Here is a 21512-nt window from a genome sequence, read left to right on the forward strand (position 1 = left end):
TAGTCAGAACCAAACTCTGGTCTCCCGCGCTGTAAGGCAGCAACTCTACTTCTTCAGAGGCAGTTTGGTGTTGCTGCCAGGTCCATATACAGTTAAGTAACTTAAGCATAACTTTTCTTTGAGGCAGGAACTGCCAGGAACAGCAGTATTATGATAAATTAATATTTAATTTTGTTTTAGTTTAGAGATACAGCACGGAAACAAGCCCTTCGGCCCAGACTCCGCGCCATCCAGCGATCCCTGCACACTTACATTATCCTACACACACTAGGGACAATTTACGTTTATAACCAAGCCAATTAACCTACAAACCTGTATGTCTTTGGAGTGTGAGAGGGGGAAGCCGAAGATCTTGGAGAAGACCTATGCAGGTCATGTCAGGACTGTCTTATGAAGAAAGACTGGATAGACTTGGTTTATACTCTCTAGAATTTAGGAGATTGAGAGGGGATCTTATAGAAACTTACAAAATTCTTAAGGGGTTGGACAGGCTAGATGCAGGAAGATTGTTCCCGATGTTGGGGAAGTCCAGGACAAGGGGTCACAGCTTAAGGATAAGGGGGAAATCCCTTTAAGAACTTTTTTTTTCACACAGAGAGTGGTGAATCTCTGGAACTCTCTGCCACAGAGGGTAGTTGAGGCCAGTTCATTGGCTATATTTAAGAGGGAGTTAAATGTGGCCCTTGTGGCTAAGGGGATCTGGGGTATGGAGAGAAGGCAGGCACGGGATACTGAGTTGGATGATCAGCCATGATCATATTGAATGGCGGTGCAGGCTTGAAGGGCCGAATGGCCTACTCCTGCACCTAATTTCTATGTTTCTATGTCATGGGGAGAACGTACAAACTCCGTACAGACAGCACCCGAAGTCAGGATCAAACCCGGGTCTCTGGCGCTGTAAGACAGCAACTCCACCGATCCACCCTATTGTAGAGCAAACCTTTCATATATAATAGCTTAATTTGCACTTGCAAAGCACTGCTGCCTCAAAGAAAAAAATGTTCATGATTCTAGGCTTTACTCTTATTCTATACCTGTGATCTGTAAGCACCTGAAGCTATTGCAAAATTGTCACATTCTCCACATTGATTCTACTCAGGATCAATGGAGTAACTTAAACAAGAATAATTGTCATATGTTACTGCGTATTGGTTGTTACCAGGAACTGCAGATGCTGGTCTATACTTAAAATAAACACTGCCACAGAAGGCAGTGGAGGCCAATTCACTGGATATATTCAAGAGAGTTATATATAGCTCTTAGGGCTAATGCAATCAAGGAATATGGGGAGAAAGCAGGATATTTTGGATGATCAGCCATGATCATATTGAATGGCGGTACTAGCTCAAAGGGCCAAATGGCCGACTCTTGCACCTATTTTCTATGTTTCTAAAATGCTGGAGTAATTCAGCTGGTCAGGCAGCATCTCTGGGAAAAAAAGGATGGGTGACGTATCAGGTGGGGACCCTTCTTCAGTCTGAAGAAGCTCTTTTTTCTCCAGAGATGCTGCCTGACTAGCTGCGTTACTCCAGCACTTTGCGTCTATCTGCAGATTGCCCTGTGCTCACCTTGTGGAGTTCTTTGGTTGACACAAGAGACTCCAGATGCTGGAATCTTCAACAAAAACAAAGTGCTAGATTACCTTCGTAGTTCAGGCAGTATTTATAGAGGGAAATGAGCAGATGGGTCCTGAAGATATGCCCCAACCCAAGACATTGGCTGTGCGTTTCCCTCCACAGATGCTGCCTGACCCAGCTGAGTTACTCCGACACTTTGTTTTCTTTGAAAAAAAAATTGACGGATGAAAAAGACAGACATTACATTACACCTAATGCCTAAAGGTGAAGACTTACCATCGGCATGTAGACACTGTGAGGATTGCACGGGTTGTAGTACGCACTGGAAGCTGCTTCTGCGGCTTTAGCTCCACCTAAAAGACAAACGGTTTTGACTTCATTCAACATAGCAGATTTCTTGAAATTCTTCCCCCATTGAAGACAAACTCTCCTCCTTGCCCAACCCAGGAAACACAAAATATTCTGCACTTCCTCTTCTCGGGACCATTCACACCTGTCCTCAATGTCAACAGACAGTTGCTGTGTGAAGTGAATGTTTCCATACTGCTGCAATCACTCTGACCGAGGTGGGGTTGTTGCTGTGATGTTGCTAATGAAGACCAGAACAATCGCAGTATTCTGGATGGACACAAAACGCTGGAGTAACTCAATGGGACAAGCAGCATCTCTGGAGAAAATGAATGGGTGACGTTTCGGGTCGAGACCCTTCTTCACTCAATATTCAATATTCTGGAAACTGTTAATAGCCTTCACATCAACAGTAAATACAACACCCTTACAACTTGAACTTTACATAGGAATGACATAGAATTTACAGATGGAAAGTCATTGGGTCGGAGCAGCTCACTCTTCCTCCTCTCCCATCAGGCAAAAGGTACTGAAGTGTGAAAACGCACACCTCCAGATTTAGGGCCAGTTTCTTCCCAGCTGTTATTAGACAACTGAACCATCATCCTACCACAACCAGAGAGCAGTGCTGAAGGTCACCTCTTTGGTGACCTTCAGCCAAACCTTGATCAGACTTTGCTGGCTTTAGCTTGCACTAAATGTTATTCCCTTATCATGTATCTATGCACTGTAAATGGCTCGATTGAAATCATGTATTGTCTTTCTGCTGTCTGAATAATATGCAACAAAAGCTTTTCACTGTACCTCGGTACACGTGACAATAAACTAAACTGAACTATTTGTCCAAGCTTGCAATTGTTTCTCTCTCTTGTTTATCTCCAGCTTCCCCTGGAACACCACCACAGGCTGAAACACGTCCCACAATCTCACCTCCTCCCTGAATTTACTGTTGGCTAACTTCTGACTACCTTGAATTAACGGCACCTATTTTTCCACTACCCTGGAAGTTTCTCAAAGACGTTTAGGTTCCTCCTGGTTCTTCCTCATGTTCTCCACATCTTTAATCTCTCCCTACTCTGTTCCGAGGTACCCACCTGCTTCAAGAAGGCCACCATCATCCCAGTGCCAAAGAAAAGCAAGACCTCATGCCTAAACGACTATTGTCCAGTGGCCATGACATCCACCATCAGATAAACTTTAATCTTTGCAAGTGCTTGATTCAATGTTTTTACTAAAGCTAGACTGGGGGGAAGCTCAGAAACGAGCGATTATCATTGGGGGCTCATCCGGGATCTCTAAAGACCTCCAATCACAAGTTTGTGGTTGATCGTGTTGAGCTGGTTCCATCGCGGGTGCGGAACTGGGGCCCACGGTGCGGTTTGCGCACCTACTTTCGACACCTCGTGAGTCAGCGCGGATCGATCTTTCGCGAGCTTGGGAAATGGTCTAAACGAGATCATTAGAACAGAGTCTAGCAAGCACTTTAGTGGTAGAATCTGGCCAAGGTTAGAGGCCTTGGTGGGGTTGGGTGTAAGCCCAGTCCTTGCTTAGAGGCCTAAACTGGTCGTAGTTGGGCAGACTGCAGCTGCCTTTAACGCAAGCCTAGGGTGTGGGGTGGCCCAAGGGTAAACCTGGTATCCAAATTAGGTGGGATATTCAAGACAGGTTCTATTGTGATCGTTGCCGGGAGCGTGAATTGGAGCTGCGCTTTTCAAGACGGCACCGATAAGGTATAGCGCAAAGCGGCGAGGCGCAGGACCCTCGGTACATTAGCAGGGCGGAGTGTCTGCGTGTAAGTATCTGAGTCTTGTTTGATAGACAAAGAACTTCGAGACTGTACCGAGCTTGAATAAACTAGGTATAGATTGGCCGGAATACCCTAGTTTGTTCAAGGAATCTAATTTGGGCAATTTGTTTTTCTAGCTTATTCATGAGCCCATGTACGAATTGATACGCTCTTAAATTTTAGGATTTCTAGGTCAACTGTTTCCAAATTTGCAGCAAAATTTCTAAATACTGGTTCTCATATTGAGGTTCTGCATAAGGTGGGATTCGAGTCTCTGTACACAGGACTTCGAAGTTGGTGCAAGTCCGCAAGCAATCGACTCCGAATAGTGGCTGATCCACAGTGAGTAGTGAACCTCTGATTGTCGGGACTTAGTAGCAAAGAGTACCTGAGAGAAGGGAACTCCCCACTTGGCGAAAAGTAATCCGAAAAGCAAAGGGTACCCCTAATTCTGTCGAACTTAGAGAGGAGGGATAGAGGTCCCCCTATAGAAGCCCAGTCTTAGCAGAGGGATAGTAACTTTTGGGAAGAAGTGTAATCATTTAAGGGGATAGTGCCCCTTGGTGAAGGTAAAATTTTCGAGATCAGTGGAAGAGGCTCACTGTGAGATACCAGCGTGACGCGGAGGAGAGACTGAGTGTTTGTGAATTGTGCTCTAGGGCTTTAGATAATTTTGTAACTTGTAAATATAGCTTTATATATTGTAATCCGGATTGTATAAATATTTCTGTCTGTAAATAGATAAGTAGCGTAGTTAGAAGTTAAGATTTAAAACTTGAACTTGTATTTGTCGAATAGTTCACAAACTTTCTTTGTATTGCTGCTAATGTAAATGTTTACAGGTTGGATTTAAAAAACGAAGCGAGAACGGATTGGATTTTAATTTTGCTGTATTTGGCTTATAGTTATCTGGGTTAATTGGGATTGTGAATTGGGTTAAGACTGTTCTAGAAATCCGAGTTGGGGCAGTTCGATCAGGGGCTGCACTCCTTCGATCACTGCGTCGAGGGGAGGAATCACCTTACTGATTGACTGAGCCACAGACAAGATTACTTAGAGTGCACGATGTATAATTAATGAATGTTCGTGTTTTATTTAGGAGTGTGGCTGTGCATAATAGTGATAGGTAGCGTTTGTGGACTGTGTTAATTGCGTGTTTACAAATTATCTTTAGATATTTTGTTTAAAAATTATAAGATCGGAGGAGTGTGGATTTGTAGGAAACAGGAGACTAATTTGAATAAGAAAATAAGGATTGGTGGGAAGAAGGAGTAGCTAGTGGCGAAGCTGCAATCGCTTTAAACCATTAGTCATTATCTAGGAGGTTTGGTAAATTCCGGGATAAAACAAAATATTTAGAATTCTATTTCACAGATCGGAGGCATGGGAAACAATGTGGCCAGGGACGTGACTGAGGAAGAGAAAAGCCCCCTACAAGTAAGTAAGTATATTGGCCAAGTATTCACATACAAGGAATTTGCCTTGGTGCTCATGTAACAACATGACATACAGCGACAGTTACGAATGACTCAGAAAACACCAAACATTAATAATAATAAAACATTAATGATAAAACATCATTGAGCAAGCATGTGAACCAACAAAATACCAGATCGAAGGGAGGCTACAGATTTTTGGCTGTTGGGAAGAGCAACTACTTGTGGATAAAAACTGTTGTTATGTCTGACTGTGGCAGCTTTGACAGTCCGGAGTTGCCTTCCAGAGGGAAGTGATTCAAAGAGTTTGTGGCCAGGGTGAGAGGGTTCAGAGATGATCTTGCCCGCTCGCTTCCTGGCCCTTGCAGTGTACAGTTCATAAATGGAGGGAAGGTTGCAGCCAATAGCCTTCTCAGCTGATCGGACGATTCGCTGCAGCCTCTGGATGTCGTGCTTGGTGGCTGAGCCAAACCAGACCATGATGGAGAAGGTGAGAACAGACTCTACGATGGCCGTGTAGAATTAGACGATCATTGCTTGTGGTAGATTGTGTTTCCTCAGCTGCCGTAGGAAGTACATCCTCTGTTGTGTCTTTTTAACTGTGGAGTCGATGGTAGCCCCCCCACTTCCTTGGAGATGATGGTTCCTAGGAACTTAAAAGACTCCACAGATGTGACTGTGGTGTTGTTGATGGTGAGTGGGGTGAGGGGAGGGGGTGCTCTTCTAAAGTCTACAATCAATTCCACTGTCTTAAGAGCATTGAGCTCTCGGTTGTTGCGATGGCGCCAGCTGTGACACTTCCTGTCTGTAGGCAGATTCCTCCCCATCCTGTATCAGTCCAATCAGGGTTGTGTCATCCGCAAACTTGAGAAGCTTGACAGAGCTGTCTGTGGAGGTGCAGTTGTTGGTGTAGAGAGAGTAGAAAGGAGTGAGTACGCAGCCTTGCGGTGCTCCTATGCTGAGCGTTTGCGGGTCCGAGATGTGCTTTCCCAGCCTCACATGCTGTTTCTGTCTGTCAGGAAGCTGGTGATCCACCGACAGAGGGGTTCAGGCACAATCAACTCAGAAAGTTTGGAGTGTAGTAGCTCTGGCACAATGCAGAATGCAGAGCTAAAATCAACAAACAGGATCCTCGCATAGGTCCCCTGGAGGTCCAGGTGCTGGAGGATGAAGTGCAGGCCCAGTTTGACTGCATCATCCACAGATCTATTGGCCCGATATGCAAACTGCATAGGGTCCAGCAGGAGGATCGTGATATTTTTCAGCTTGGCCAGCACAAGCCTTTCAAGTGTCTTGGGCCCAGTCTTTGCAGACTGAGGTCAGGCTGTGAATGGGTGTGAAGTATTGGTTGCGGAGGAAAATGGTCCAGTCTTTTCATACTGGAGTCTTGCCTTAAGTAGGTGTGAAGTGGTGAATGGGAAGGAGAGGGAGCAGGGTCCATTCTTTGCAGACTGGGCTCTGGGGAAGGGGGAGTGGGGGTACCAGGGTTACGTTTCTGATTTTCAAAACTGCAGTAAAACTCATTCAGGTTGTTAGTCAGCTGACGATTGTCCAAAGAGTGGGGGGGGGGGGGCTTTCCTCTTGTAGCTGGTAATTTCTTGCAAACCCTTCCAAACTGAAGACGAGTCACTAGCTGAGAACTTGCTCCTCAACTTCTCAGAGTACCTTTCCTTGGCAGCTCTGATTCCTCTTCTCAACTTGTACTTGGCCTGCCTGTAGAGGTCTGCATCCCCACTCCTGTAGGCCTCCTCTTTAGATCGTTGGAGCTGTCTGAGTTCTGCAGTGAACCAGGGCTTGTTGTTGTTGAACCATGTCCGGGTTTTAGATGGAATGCAACTGTCCCAGACCTGCCCGGGGAACAGAGCGATACGCGTCCTTGATTGCCATATAACAGTGATCGAGTGTTCTCTCCCCTCTGGTGGGGCAGGTAACATGAAGTCTGTATTTTGGAAAGTGACGGCTGTGGTTAGCTTTGTTAAAGTCCCCCAAAACAATGACCATGGAGTCCGGGAAGTCACTCTCTACCCTCATTACCTGGTCAACGAGTTGCGTTTGCGCCTCACGTATGCAGGCTTGGGGGGGGGGGGGGGGATGTAAACTACAGCGAGAATATAGGAGTTAAATTCCCTCAGAGAGTAGAAGGGTTTGCAGTTTATAAAGAGGGATTCTAGGTTGGTAGAGCAGAGTTTTGACAGTACCGTCACGTGGCTGCACCAGTCTTGGTTGGTACAGAAGCATATTGCACCGCCTCTTGATTTCCCTGCTGCCTCCACTTCGCGATCCGCTCTGTGAAGTTGGAAGCCAGCCAGTTGCAGCGCGCTGTACGGGGTCGACTCACAAAGCCAGGTCTCGGTGAAACACAGAGCAGCAGCTCGAGAGAAGTCCTTGTTTGTCCGATGCAGGAGATGCAGTTCGTCCACTTTGTTCTTGATAGAAAGTACGCTTGCCAGGAATATGCTCGGGAGTGGTGTGCGTGATCCTCGTCGCCGAGTTGGGCGAGTGCTCCAGAGCGCTTCCCACTGGTCCACCTCCGTCTCAACACCTTGAACGCAGCCATAGCCCCGTCTACGAGTATGTCCCAATAATCCAGCAAGTGAGAGCAATCCGGAACGATGTTTGGAGGTACCGTATGTCCGATGTTTATGAGTACCTCGTTTGTGAAAGTAATCTTTGTAGGGTTTTCACAGACGACACAAACGAACAAACACATACAAAACAGCAAGGAGCAGTACATCACGGCAGCCATCGTCAGCGTAAGCAGCTGCACTGCAAGCAGCTACAATTAATGTGTAATGAGTTTCCTCACAAAGCCAAGAAATTAAGAACATTATCGGGAGCATTAAATAAAAAATTAGGGAATCAATTACGGCCTCCGGGAGGCATCCGAACGGTAAAAGGGATAAAGTACATAGAACGAATCATTTGGCAACATGGTAATAACGAGGGGGCAAAATAATTGATAGGGTTAAGGAAAAAATATTTCCAAGATCGAAAGGTGAAGAAGGAGGTTAAGAGAATGGCTAGTTGGGAAAAAACAATCGCTAAACTTGGATTAAGAAGGTAAAATGAATCGACCTCCAGTGAATCGAGTGATGATGAAAGTAGGAGTGGAGATAGAAGGGAACATTCAGAACAAAGGCTAGGTGGATCACCTGGAAGAAAAGGAGTCCCTATAACATTAGAGATTAAGAATCCGATGGTTAGTGTTGATCCCGAACAGGAAGAGGATGAGTATTTAGAGGAATGGATTATTACTATTGTCAGTAGAGGTTCACAGCTGTTCCTCTTGCAATCCCCAGGCTTCATTAGCACCATGTCTGACGTGTCCATAATAAATATTTTAGACCTGCAGAATCTATAACAACTCCAGCAGACTCTACCTGTGAACAGGTTTCGTCAACCACTGATACTGAAGTACCAAGTCCGTCAAGCTTATTCACGCCCTCTCTGACAGATCACCCAGAAGCTTATTGCACCCGGAGTAGAACAAAAAGGTTAGCTCCGGTGTTTAAAGAGAAGGAAGGTATGTTTGATGTTGCACAACCACCAGAGGATTTCTGTAAGCCACCGCCGAGGCAGATCACTCGAGTAGAGAGGAAGGACGTAATTGAGAAATACCGGGAGACATTTAGCGAACCAGACTTGTTGGAGGGAGAGACAGTGATTTTAGAGACGGAGATAGACTTTGACATAACCGATTTCTTGGACCAGTACCTATAAGCAGTTACCAGTAAAAGAAGAAATATAACAGATTTGGCAAGCGCAGTGAGTGTGAGTATCCCCCCATCACAGACACCCATATCCCATAAAATAATGGCAGTACTAAACTGAATTCCTGATAGAAAGAAATCCCCTGCTGCGTTCATAGAGTATTTGTGAACCACCATGCGTATATACCATGCAGACTCGCGGGATCTGTGGGAAATCATTCAGCAGATAATCACTCCAGCTGAGAAGACTGGATTTCTACTAGCCCTAGGTTATCCTACTTTCTGAAAAATGAGCAGATGCAATAATGGATGACAGTGTAAGGGAAGAGGCAGCTTTAACAGCCCTCGCAAGAACCTTTTAGAAACCAGGAAATTTAAGTTGAGTCCTGGAATTAAGACCAGAAAAGGGTGAAGGAGCAGACGATTTCTTAGCCCGCTTTTCAAAGTTATATATAGATCAATCAGGAGATCTGGACTTTCAGAATGGAGCAAGTTCCCCTCAATATTGTGCAGTTTTATTGCTTTGCCTCCCTACTAGAATAGCCAATTTAATCAGAATAAATAACAGGAACTGGTCTGAAAGCCGAGCCAGCCAGATAGCCAGAGCTGTGAGATATTACTGGAAGGAGGGTAGAAATCAGAAGGATTACCCCGTCACCCAAAAGGAAAGTAAATGCACAGCAAGAGAAGATTTTCCAAAGTCTAATTGTGACCCAGGGATTCCCAGAGTACCCGGAAATTACAGATTGGAAAAAATTAGGGTCCCAGATTACTCGAATGTTTTGTCCATCATTTTGAGCAAATTTCAATGGAACATAGGGGTAGAATAAGACCCCCAATGCTGTACTTGTGGAGGGATGGGACATTGGAGTAGGGCCTGTCCCACAAAAATATGGATAAAACAGATGGGTCAGAGATGGGATTTCCGTGATCAAGAAGAACTTGCTCTGAAGAATCTGGAGGCATCCGAGGCCTTATGGAAGACCCTTTAATTGTAGGGATTACTGGAATCCAGAAAGAAAGGTGGTCTGAATAACAGGAACCCAGATGTCATATGCCATTTACCCATTCTCTCAGTCCTGACCCATCTACCCACCTTGGAGCTGGGAACATAACAACATGGCCCCAACTCCAAATCCCTCTCAAGTGACCTACCAGGATGAACGGATTGTTATAGTAAAACATTGAAATTTTAGGGAAGAAGATTATAAACCTTCTCTTGGTCATCCTGGGAAACCCCTTAAAGTAAAGAAGATGGTGAAGTTGGGAGTTTGTTTCAATTGTGCCCAACTGGGCCATTGGAGTAGGGGTGGTCCATTGAGAAAGCAGGCCATGGCTGGATTGAAGAAAAATAAAAGAGCAATGAGGAAAGCAAGAAAAGAATGAGACAGTAGCTAGGTGGGGAAGACATCAACTAAAGAGGCATTAGGGAAACAAACAATATACTCATTGTGCAGGAGAATCGGGAGTGGGGAATGAAGATACTGTATTAATCCATTGCAGAGTTTTGTATCTGTAGGGCAGTGTGTCAGCAAAAGATAGACTGCCTGGGAGTGAGGTAAAACGAACACAGACCTATGAGAGCAGGAGGACAAGAACTGAAGGTAATGTAGCTCCCCAGGGAAAGGGTAACCAACTGGAAAGAATTTGACAATGTCTTGCCCTTTAGCAATACCTGAAACATTAGCGACCCCCCACTCCCCTAGACCATCGTTAAAAGGGAGAAGAAAAGAGCCTGCCCTAGTGCCTCTCCTCATAACACCTAGTTATTAGAACGACAAAGTAGGAGGGAAGAAAATACTTCAAACATCCTCGGAGTCAAAATTATTAAGGCCATGTAATGACTCTCGGGACAGATCTCACTCTGAAGAATATTTTCAAATATAATATTTTTCTGCGATTCGGGGCAAAAATACTCACTTGGCACCAAAATTTCATTATATGTAAGTTCCCTCGGAAATGGCCTAGGGGATAGTCTTAGAATTAGTGAAGGATCTACTGTTAATTTAACATTCTTTCCGTGTCCTACCCATAAGAAATAGTCTAAGATAGGACAAGACCATATGGTTGCCCTCGAAAGAGGAAGAGACCTTAACCAGTATTGGAAACTAAGACTCACCCTAAGAAAGCAAGATGGTGGAATAAAATGATGAGATAAATTGAAAGTTTATATGTTCCCCTCGGATGACTGATACTAAACATCTAAAATGAAATTGTAAGAACAAGAAACCCTAGACAATGGAGCTAACAAAGTATTGGAGTAATATAGTAATGGAGCAGTAGAACCATTTAACAACATAATGATAGTGGTGGAGTAGTGGAGTACAAGACAACGAGGCCAGGGAAGACTTTAAAAGGAGCCAATAGAATAAAAGCAAGAACCACTAGACAGAGAACAAAGCCAACCTCGTAAGAATAGAATAATAGGAGCTGACATAATAGGAGTGGAAATAAAGAACCATTAGAGCAGGGCTCGAAATTAGCGGTTGCCCAGGTGCCACTGACCACTCAAAAGTGCCGCCGGGCAACCTAAACGGCGAGTCATTTTGCCCGGCTTGGCAGCTTGGTTTATACCGAAGATAGACACAAAAAGCTGGAGTAACTCCGCGGGTCCGGCAGCGTGACGTTTTGTGTCGGTGACGGTTGTGGGAAAGATGCTAAGTGTGGCGTGACGGAGGGTCGGAGCGAATGACGGGCCCCGCACAGCAACGGCGGCTCCATCTCCTCCTCCTCCCGCCGGCCTTGATAACGGCCGCTGTTGCCACTCCTCCAACGGCGCTTTCAAACTAAACCCTTGGAGGAGGGACGTGTTGGTCAGAGGCCGAAGTGTGGGGGGGGGGCACTGAGGATAGAGCATGGTGATTGGAGGAGGGAGACAAGCCAAAACATTCTTGACAGACCTGTACCACAGCCAGGATCGATCCCGGTCTCCGTCGCCGTAATCGCTGCCGAACCGCCACTGGACCATCCCCCCCTGGGGTGGCCAGAGACGTCGGGAGTCAGACGGGCGCGGTACCCCAGGCCCACAGCCAGCGCAGAGAAGCAGCGCTAAACCCAGCTCAACTCTGCCTGTCCCGCCAGGATAACCTACAGGTTTCGACCCGAAACGTTGCCTATTTCCTTCGCTCCATAGATGCTGCTGCACCCGCTGAGTTTCTCCAGCTTTTTTGTGTAACCTACAGCCTTGTCTGGATTGAGACAGGGCTGTAGGCGAGACAGGCAGTTTAACGCTGGATTGAGCTGAAATTACCGTTCACAGGGCCTCCGAAGCCTCGTGCGTGTGTGTGAGCGCCGGCCCCCTCCATATTTTGATAGCGATGTCCGTGCCTCACAGGGACGGCCAAGGAAGCGATGATGCCGGTGTTGTCCTAGGAGCGCTGGCCTTCCTTCCCACCTCCTCTGCCCCTTCCTCTCTCTCTCACACCCCCCTCCACTCCCCTTATCCTGAGACCCCTTCTCTCCATCCCGCACTGATCCCCATTCCCGCCTCTATTCAGTCCCCACTGACATCCCCTGTGCTCCCCTCATCTACTCCCCCCCATCTATTCATCCTGCACTGATCTCCCTACCCACCTCGCATTGATTCTCCTGCCACTCCCCAACAATCCTACACTGGTCCCCCAATTCATCCTGTACTGACCCCCCTTCCCATCCATCCTGCACTGCTCAGCCCCTTCATCCTGCACTGCTCCCCATCCATCCTGCACAAATCCGCCCCATTCAACCTGTCATCCCCCGCGCTCTCCCCTCACAATTTTACCTACTCCAACCAACACGCACTAATTGCCCTGCCTCAATCCATCCAATCCGCACCAATCGCCATTTCAAGCCCCCCCTCCCCCCACCACCATCTATCCATCCTGCACTGATTCACACCCCCTCACCTCCCGACCCTATTGTGCTGGGAATGTCTACAGAGCTAACATTGACTATGTTTGATAAGGGAATGCAATCAAATATGTTTTAATTCCCAATGTTATTATATGTTTTAATCCATAAAGATGGATTAATTAAATTGTGAACACGTGAAACATTAAAACCGCAGTGTTCGATTGTCACTGCTGCCGTTGACACGTTATTACAGACTTCATTTTAATGGCAAATCAATGGTCTTACTATGGAGTATCAGTACTGTAGTTATTTAATGAGCAACATTCACAATTATACATTGGATTTATCCAGGTTTTACTTCTACAGTCAGTCATACACATCATAAATTTGGTCAGGAGTTATTTCAGTTGAAATGTTAACGTTAATTCTGAAGTGGGAATGATGGAAAAAGCATTTATCAACAATTTAAAAAAAAAATTGTTGCTTACAAACTGGGTATCTTCATTGCTGTTCACAACACGTAAAACTAATCTGAATGTCTGGTAATGTGGCGTCTTTTAATAATGACACCTTTAAAAATATTACCAAAAGAACATTTGCTGCATTTATGTCCTTTGGTCATCTGTCAGTTAGTGTAATGTTTAACCTGTCAGATGGGTATAGTCAGTTTTAACAGCTATCATCATAAAATGCCTTTAGAAAATAGCAATAATGACCCATCCTATGGCCATGTCATGATAATTTTCAGTCCTTCACAGAAAACATGCTTGCATCAATCTGTTGTGTGTATGGTTAAGCATATATGTTATCAAGGTCCAGGATTTAGTGACACAGGTTGATCATATGCTGAATATACCACCCACATTTTTGTTTGGAAGTGGAAATAAATAATAAAAATTGCATTAATTGCAATGTGTAAAAAGAGTTGAGATACTGTATTATAATTTTGCTGCATGCCATTGAGGTATATATCATGTCTTGATTGGTGAATATGTTAGTTTGTGACTTTATTTGAAGCAGAAATAATATGTGAATGCTTCATTGAGCATAATTCCGACTGGTAACTACACACTTCGTCCGAGCACGCGTCATGCAAGCCATCTTAAATGACCACCTAAACTGTCATTTGGCAACCTAAAAAGCTGCCAAGGTTGCCCGGCTGGCAACAGGGAAAAAAAGTTAAGCGAGAGCCCTGCATTAGAATGAAGTTAGCATCATCATAGTAAGAGCATATAGGCTAAGGGAGAGTATAGGATTGACTTGGTTAACTGTAGGGGTTAAAACTTGGATTGTATTGGAATAGCAGAACCGATGTGTATTTGCCCAACAGATTAGAATTGCTTAGCCCTTGATAATAAAGAGGCTTATGCTATCAAGGTGGGAAGAAATTGTCCCTGGATTTGGAACTTTAATTGGATTTTGCATGAATTAGTGGGATGGAAATTGATTGTCTAAAGTTGAACAGCTGGGAATTCCACAGGAATTGGAATGGAATTGTAATATCGGCTACAATGCTGTGGAATAAAGGGCATGGAAATTTAAAATGGTAAATTGAAGGCCTAGACTGAATTTGGTTTAATTGGAACTTGTATTATGGTTTGCTTTAAATTTAAGTTTCGCCTTTAGGGAAATTCCGACCACACCCAGCCCTGCACGGGAGACCCGTCCTTTTCTTTGTTGGGTCTCCGTTGTCATTGGGGCTGCTACGTGGAGCGGCCTCCAGCAGGAACGATCTGGGGCTCCAGTCGCGGAGCAGCGGACGACTCACCTTCACGGAGCTGGCCGCGTCCGGAGCGGGTGGAGCTGTGGTGGAGCGCTGCTGTGGCCCGACCCCCGGAGTTTCGGAAGCTCCTACCGCAGGTCTGTGGACTGAGGTACAGGGAGCCCGCGGGTCCCTGATTGGAGACCGCTTTTCTCCCGCCCGAGTTGCGGGGTTGAAGATTACCTGGAGCGGGGCCTTACATCCCTGCCCCGCGCGGCTTGGAATTGCCGCGGGACTTTGTGAGCGCCCGCCGGGGCTCCAACACCAAGACCCGGTGCTTGGCCTTGCATCACCCGGCGTGGCTTTAATGGCTGCGGGACATTTAACATCGCCCACAGGGGGCTTTGACTCTGTCTTTGACTGACATGGGGGGGAGAGGGGAGTGCAGGGGAGAGATATGGTTTTTTTTGCCTTCCTTCACAGCGGGGAGTAGATGCGCTGTGAAGGATGTTTGTGTAAATTGTGTTGTGTCTTGGGTCTTTTTCGTTTTGTATGTATGGCTGCAGAAACGACATTTCGTTTGGACCTTAACGGGGTCCAAACGACAAATAAATTGTATTGTATTGTATTGTAAATGATATGATTCTCTGTCATCATGTTGTGTGAAGAGGGGGATTCCTGGCCAATCCTTGAATGATAGTTTAGGTTAGGGAATGCGAGCAATAGACATTACAATAGGGCTAGTTAGGTTTCAGTGGAATGGTAATAGCAAGTGTATGATATAATGGTAATTTGCTTTCTCCAAGTGTTTTTGAGGTTTTTCTAGGATCTAGGTTCAACTGGAAGGTGAAGGAAGACTGGGCAGATGCACGGATGAGGGAGTTCGCACCCACAAAACTCGGGAGGTGAAGATTCCTCAGACAGGACTGGTGAAGTGATGCCCATGCAAACTCGGTATGCTTTACAAGATTCTCAGAAGAAACAACATCATCTACTTTAGTTATCATTTATGGTGGATTATCATAATGATAAAAGGAAGAAATGTTAATCCTGGCTAAATTGGACCAGTCAGAACTTCTAAAATGGGGCTAAGTTTCAGGGCTTGTTGGGAGATTTGGTCAGATAAGGAATGATCTCTGCAGAGCTGGGACAGGCTGCGAGAGGTGCCAGATGGTCTGGAGTTTAGATACAATTCTATGCAAAAGGGTTGGGAACCTGAAAGCCTTGTCAATCAGATACCAAATGCATAGAATGGATTGGGTGGTTGCAAACTAGATATACATTGGTAAATAAGTTGTATATAATGTTGCATAATCCAACTCTTCTGGATGTTTATTGGATATAGTGTTGAGCCTTGTCTGGAAACCCAGTAAATCAGGGTACATGTTTCAATAGTTGACTTCACCCTGGAGTTCTTTGGGAATATAATGTATTGAACTGTTGTATTATTGGGTTAGGGAAACGTCTGTTATGTATGGGGTTAATCAATATCTGTTATTGGGTAATTGTAAAACAACCCCCAGTGTGGTTTGGCCCTCAGGTTCGCGGGGCATATAAAAGACGGTGATCACGAGGTTCGTGGTCGATCCTCAGGAGGGCTGCTGCAGTGACTCCAAGCGGGGCCTAGAGGGCTTGAATAGACAGAAGCAGGGATCTAACCCGCGGTGGGGACAGTGGGTACAGTGTGTGATCTGTAACGCGCTTATAATTTTGGTAGAATAAACTTTAATCTTTGCAAGTGCTTGATTCAGTGTTTTTACTGAAGCTAGATTGGCGGAAAGCTCAGAAACGAGCGATTATCATTCTCAGCCCCCTTCTTTACTCCTCTCCATCCACGGCTGCACAGCCATGTACAAATCTAATTCAATTATCAAAGTCGCAGACAAATCTGCCACTGTGGGCCAGATATCAAATAATGATGAGACGGAGTACAGGGTTGAGAACCTCGTGTCCTGGTATCGGAACAACCTTTCTCTCAATGTCAGCAAGGCAAAGGAGATTGTGACCGACTTCAGGAAGCAAAGCGGTACACCTACCCCAGTTAGCATTGATGGTACCGAAGTAGAGATGGAGTTCAGCCACAATTTCTCCTAGACCACCCATATTGAAGCAACGACCATCTACATCTCTAGAATGCTTAGAAAGTTTGGAATCTCCCTTACAACTCTCACCAACTCCTGCAGATACACCATAGAACGCATTTTATCAGGATGCATCAGAGCCTGGTTTGGGAATAGTTTCATCCAAGATCGCAGGAATTGTGGACGCAGCCCACACCATCACACAAACCAACCTCCCATTCCATTGATCCATTTATACCCCCCGCTGCCTCGGCAAGGCCAGCAGCATAATCAAGGACGAGTCGCACCCTGGCCACTCTCCCCTCTCCCTTTGGGCAAAAGGTATAGAATTTTGAAAACACACACCAGATTCAGGGACAGTTTCTTCCCAGCTGTTATCAGGCAACTGAATCATTCTACCACAACTAGAGAGCAGTGCTGAACTACTCTTTACCTCTTTGATGACCCTTGGACTATCCTTGATTGGACTTTGCTGGCTTTACCCTGCACTAATCGTTATTCCCTTATCATGTATCAGTACACTGTAAATGCATTGATTGTAATCATGTATTGTCTTTCTGCCGACTGGTTAGCATGCGACAAAAGCTTTTCACTGTACCTCTGTACACGTGACAATAAACTCACTAAACTGAACTGGAATTCAGGAACACGCACAGAAGGTGATGCGCAGACCAATTTCCCTCTGGGGTGAATAAAGTTCTATCCTATCATTATCCTAAGGGTGAGTTTCAGTGTACGTACCAGGCAGTCCATGTTGAGCCACATTAGCTGGAGGAAGTCCAGGGTAAGGAGGTGGGGGCGGCATGTACATGTCCATGGCAGGAGCAGATGGGTGCGCACCTGGAATCAGAAGTTAGATGCACAAATTACAATCAATGTGCATTTATTCCTGCCCAAGGCCATTTGATGGTAGCACTGATACAGAATTACATTGGGGAGAAAGTAGTTTTCAATAGAATCTGCTGACTCCCACCACTGTGAACACACTTATTCCACATTTAACCACAGCAGATTTGCAGGCGTTCAAGAAATCTCCAGATTGCAGTAGTTTAATGTAGAGATACAGCATGGAAATAGATCCTTCGGGCCACCGCGTCCACGACGGCCAGCAATCCCCACACACAAACGCTATCTTACACACACAGGACAGTTTGGAATTATACCAAGCCAATTCACCTATAATCCTGCACGTCTTTGGAGTGTGGGAGGAACCCGGAGATCCTGGAGAAACCAGCGCAGGTCACAGGGCCAACATGTTATTTTTAGCGTTTGTTAAAAGTTTGTTTAATGTACTTGGTTTGTTTTTGGTTTGTTTGGGGGGGGGGGGGGGGGGGGGGGGGGGGGGGGGGGGGGGGGGGGGGGGGGTGGGGGGGGGGGGGGGGGGGGGGGGGGGGGGAGGGGGGAGGGGGGAAACTTTTTTTTCAAGTTCCTACCTTCCCGGAGATGTGATCAATTTTTCAGATCACATTCTCCGGGCTCTGCGGCCTTCCATCGCTGGAGCTGGAGGCCTACTCGGACTTAGCATCGGAGGCGCGGACTTAACATCGGAGTGGACACCTTGCCTGGGATCGCTCCCACCGTGGACTTACCATCAAGGTGAGGTAAACGCCGCAGAGGGTTCGACCAGCCCCGACGCGAGGATCGATCGCCCAGTGCGGGGGAGCTGACAACCCCCCCAATGCAGGAGCTGAACGCCTCGACGCAGAGGGTCTGAACACCGCCGGCTACAGGAGTCAAGATCGTCAACGGAGGCTTGAGGCCCCCGACCGAGGAAGAACAAAACAAAGAGACTTGAACTTTATTTCGCCTTCCATCACAGTGAGGAATGTGTAGGAGTCACTGTGGTGGATGTTCATGTTAAAATGTATTTTTGAGTGATCTGTTACTTTTAATTGTATGACTGACCTGGCCAATGAAATTCCTCGTATGTTGCAAAACATACTTGGCAAATAAAGTGTGATTCCGATTCCGATACACAGTACCCATAGTCAGGATCGATCCCGGGTCTCTGGCGCAGTAAGGCAGCAACTCTACCGCTGCGCCACCGTGCCGCACAAGGTTTCTTTCTCCGAATGTGCTAGTCTTTCGAAATTAACCCAGAGCTCGGGAAATCTGCCAAGCAGGACAACACTGAGGTTTCACTTTTAAAGCAAAATTTCCAAAATAATAACTTGGAATAAATTGAGATGTGTGGGATGCAGAGGTTTCTTGGTTCAGACTGGTCCTTCAGACCTACAGATGCAAAGCTCTCCAAAGCCAGCGGTTTCTCTCATCTCATTCCTGGCCTGTTTCCATACAACAATGATTAATTCCCATGCTTAGCCAATAACACTATTACACAGAAGACAGACACAAAATGCTGGAGTTATTCGGTCTAACAGACAGCATCTCTGGAGAGAAGGAATGGGTGACGTTTTGAGTTGAGACCCTTCTTCAGACTCTGACCCAAAACTTAACCCATCCTTTCTCTCCAGAGAAGCTGCCTGTCCCACTGGGTTGCTCCACCATTTTGTGTCTATTTTCAGTGTAAACAAACATCTGCTGTTGCTTCCTACACAACACAACGTGCAGAATTGTAGATGGCAATCAGATGATACTTGATCTTTTATCATCGATGATGCCTGCATTTTTTTTTAGCATTTATTAAGAGGGAACAACATGCTTATTAATGGTTCTGCTGCTGCATAAGCTGCATGTCTGATAGTGGTGACATTATTTTATCAGACCCTTTTCTTTAAGGTAGACTCAAAATGCTGGAGTAACACAGCAGGCCAGGCAGCATCGCTGGAGAGAAGGAATGGGTGACATTTTAGGTCGAGACCCTTCTTCAGAGTCAGGCGAGATCTTCAGACTGAGAGTCAGGGGAGAGAGAAACTAGAGATATGGAAAGATATAAAGAGCATGCCAGGTGTGAAAAGGACAGATGAAAGCAGATGAAAGGACAATGAAAGGACGATGCTCAAGGAAATGTACAATGGTTGTTTGTTGGCCGAGGTAAAGGTGACAATGAGGCGATGTATTCAAGAGAGAGTTAGATTTAGCTCTTAGGGCTAGCGGAATCAAGGGATACGGCAGGAACAGGGTACTGATTTTGGACGATCAGTTGATGGTTTGAAGGCTCGAATGGCCTACTCCTGCGCCTATTTTCTACGTTTCCATACAAACAGTCAAATGAATCAGCAGGTCAGTGAAACTAGTCGGAGAACTAGAGTGGGGGAGGGACGAATAGAGAGGGAAAGGAAGGGTTACTTGAAGCTGGAGAGATACCTGGAGGTAGTGCAGACATTCCATAAGAGTAACCCACTGTTGTTGGCTGAGGTCCATAACCATTCATTGGAGGCGGCTGATAGGCGTATGGACCGTTCCCTGCGTAGGGGCCATTTGCTGCATAGGGGCCATTGGCTGCGTAAGGGCCATTGGCTGCGTAAGGGCCGTTTGCTGGTGCAAATCCAAAACTCATCACACCCACAGGTTCATATCCATAAGCATTGTTCTGCACAGGAGTACCCCTGGAAGCTAACAGGAACAAGAAAACAGAATTAGATGTGGCAGGCAGCACGGGTTATTGCAACGGAGAATCACATGCCTCAATGCAACCATTGCACCCAGGAAAATGCGGTTTAACTGGTCAGCAGTTTACTACAGCACCATCACACCCACAGGTAACCATGCTTCTCAAACTGAAAAGACCCGACACAAGACCATTTTTTGATACACTAAACAAAGCTCTTTTTGTACTAAACAGTGTAAAGGTTGAACAAGTTAGGGCATTATTCTTTGGAGCGCAGAAGGTTAAGGGGGGACTTGATAGAGGTCTTTAAAATGATGAGAGGGATAGACAGATTTGACGTGGAAAGCTTTTCCCACTGAGAGTAGGGAAGATTCAACAAGTGACATGACATCGGGGTCAGGGGAACTGGAAACTCAGAGTGGTCGCTGTGTGGAATGAGCTTCCAGTGAAGGTGGTGGAGGCAGCTGCCATGGAGTTATTCCCAGGTATATGGGACAAACGGACTAAAGGTTCTAGATGGCCTTTTCCCGTGCTGACATGGTTTTGTATCCATCGATGGTACTGCCAGAGTTCCCAGCAAATTAAAGGTTCTAGTGCAGACATTTGTTCCATTAACCCAACCAATTCTGCACCGAGTTAATGCATGACCTTACTATGTCCACTCCCACCGTGACCACAGTAAAACTCCAATAATCCGCTGTCTAACCGGCTGGAAACCAGGTGACGATCGCCATCCTCACTCCCCTGGGCCCCCCTCCCTCTACACTCCGCTTGCCCCCCCTCTACACTCCCCCTGCCCATCCTCTGCCCCCCCTCCCTCTACCCCCCCCCTCCCTCTACACTCCCCCCCCCCCCCCCCCCCCCCCCCCCCCCCCCTACACTCCCCCTCCCCCTACACTCCCCCTGCCCCCCCCCCTACACCACTCCCCCTGCCCCCCCCCTGCCCCCCTCTACCTCCCCCCTCCCCTCTACACTCCCCCTGCCCCCCCCTCTACACTCCCCCTGCCCCCTCCCCCTGCCCCCCCCCCTCTACACTCCCCCTGCCCCCCCCCCTCTACACTCCCCCCCCCCCCCTCCCCTCCCCCTCCCTCTACACTCCCCCTGCCCCCTCCCTCTACACTCCCCCTGCCCCCCCTCCTCCCCCCTGCCCCCTCCCTGCCCCCTCTACACTCCCCCCCCCCCTCCCTCTACACCCCCCCCTGCCCCCTCCCTCTACCCTCCCCCTCCCCCCCCCCTCCCTCTACACTCCCCCCCCCCCCCCCCCTACACTCCCCCCCCCCCCCCCCTACACCCCCCCCCCCCCCCCCCCCTCTACACCCCTCCCCCTGCCCCCCTCCCTCTACACTCCCCCCCCCTGCCCCCTCCCCCTCCCCCCCTCCCCTCCCCTCCCCTCTCCCCTCCCCCCCCCCCCCCCCCCCTCCCCCCCCCCCCCCCCCCCCCCCCCCCCCCCCCCCCCCCTGCCCCCCCCCTACCCCCCCCCCTCCCCCTACACTCCCCCCCCCCCCCCCCCCTCCCCCTGCCCCCCCCTCC

At 47.2% G+C, this 21512-nt stretch overlaps 1 protein-coding gene across 1 annotated transcript in view; it reads right to left on the reverse strand.

Moving 5' to 3' along the window:
* The window catches only part of LOC129716199 (WW domain-binding protein 2-like), a 67729-nt gene that overhangs the window by 6200 nt on the left and 40017 nt on the right, over window positions 1–21512 (reverse strand). The window contains exons 5-7 of the mRNA XM_055666071.1: window positions 19739–19987; window positions 17213–17311; window positions 1854–1930 (exon numbers count right to left, since the gene is read on the reverse strand). Coding sequence (XP_055522046.1) covers window positions 1854–1930; window positions 17213–17311; window positions 19739–19987 — 425 coding nt within the window. The remainder of the gene's footprint in view (window positions 1–1853; window positions 1931–17212; window positions 17312–19738; window positions 19988–21512) is intronic.

The sequence above is a fragment of the Leucoraja erinacea genome, unplaced genomic scaffold (assembly GCF_028641065.1).
Source record: "Leucoraja erinacea ecotype New England unplaced genomic scaffold, Leri_hhj_1 Leri_185S, whole genome shotgun sequence".
Classification (NCBI taxonomy): Eukaryota; Metazoa; Chordata; class Chondrichthyes; order Rajiformes; family Rajidae; genus Leucoraja; species Leucoraja erinaceus.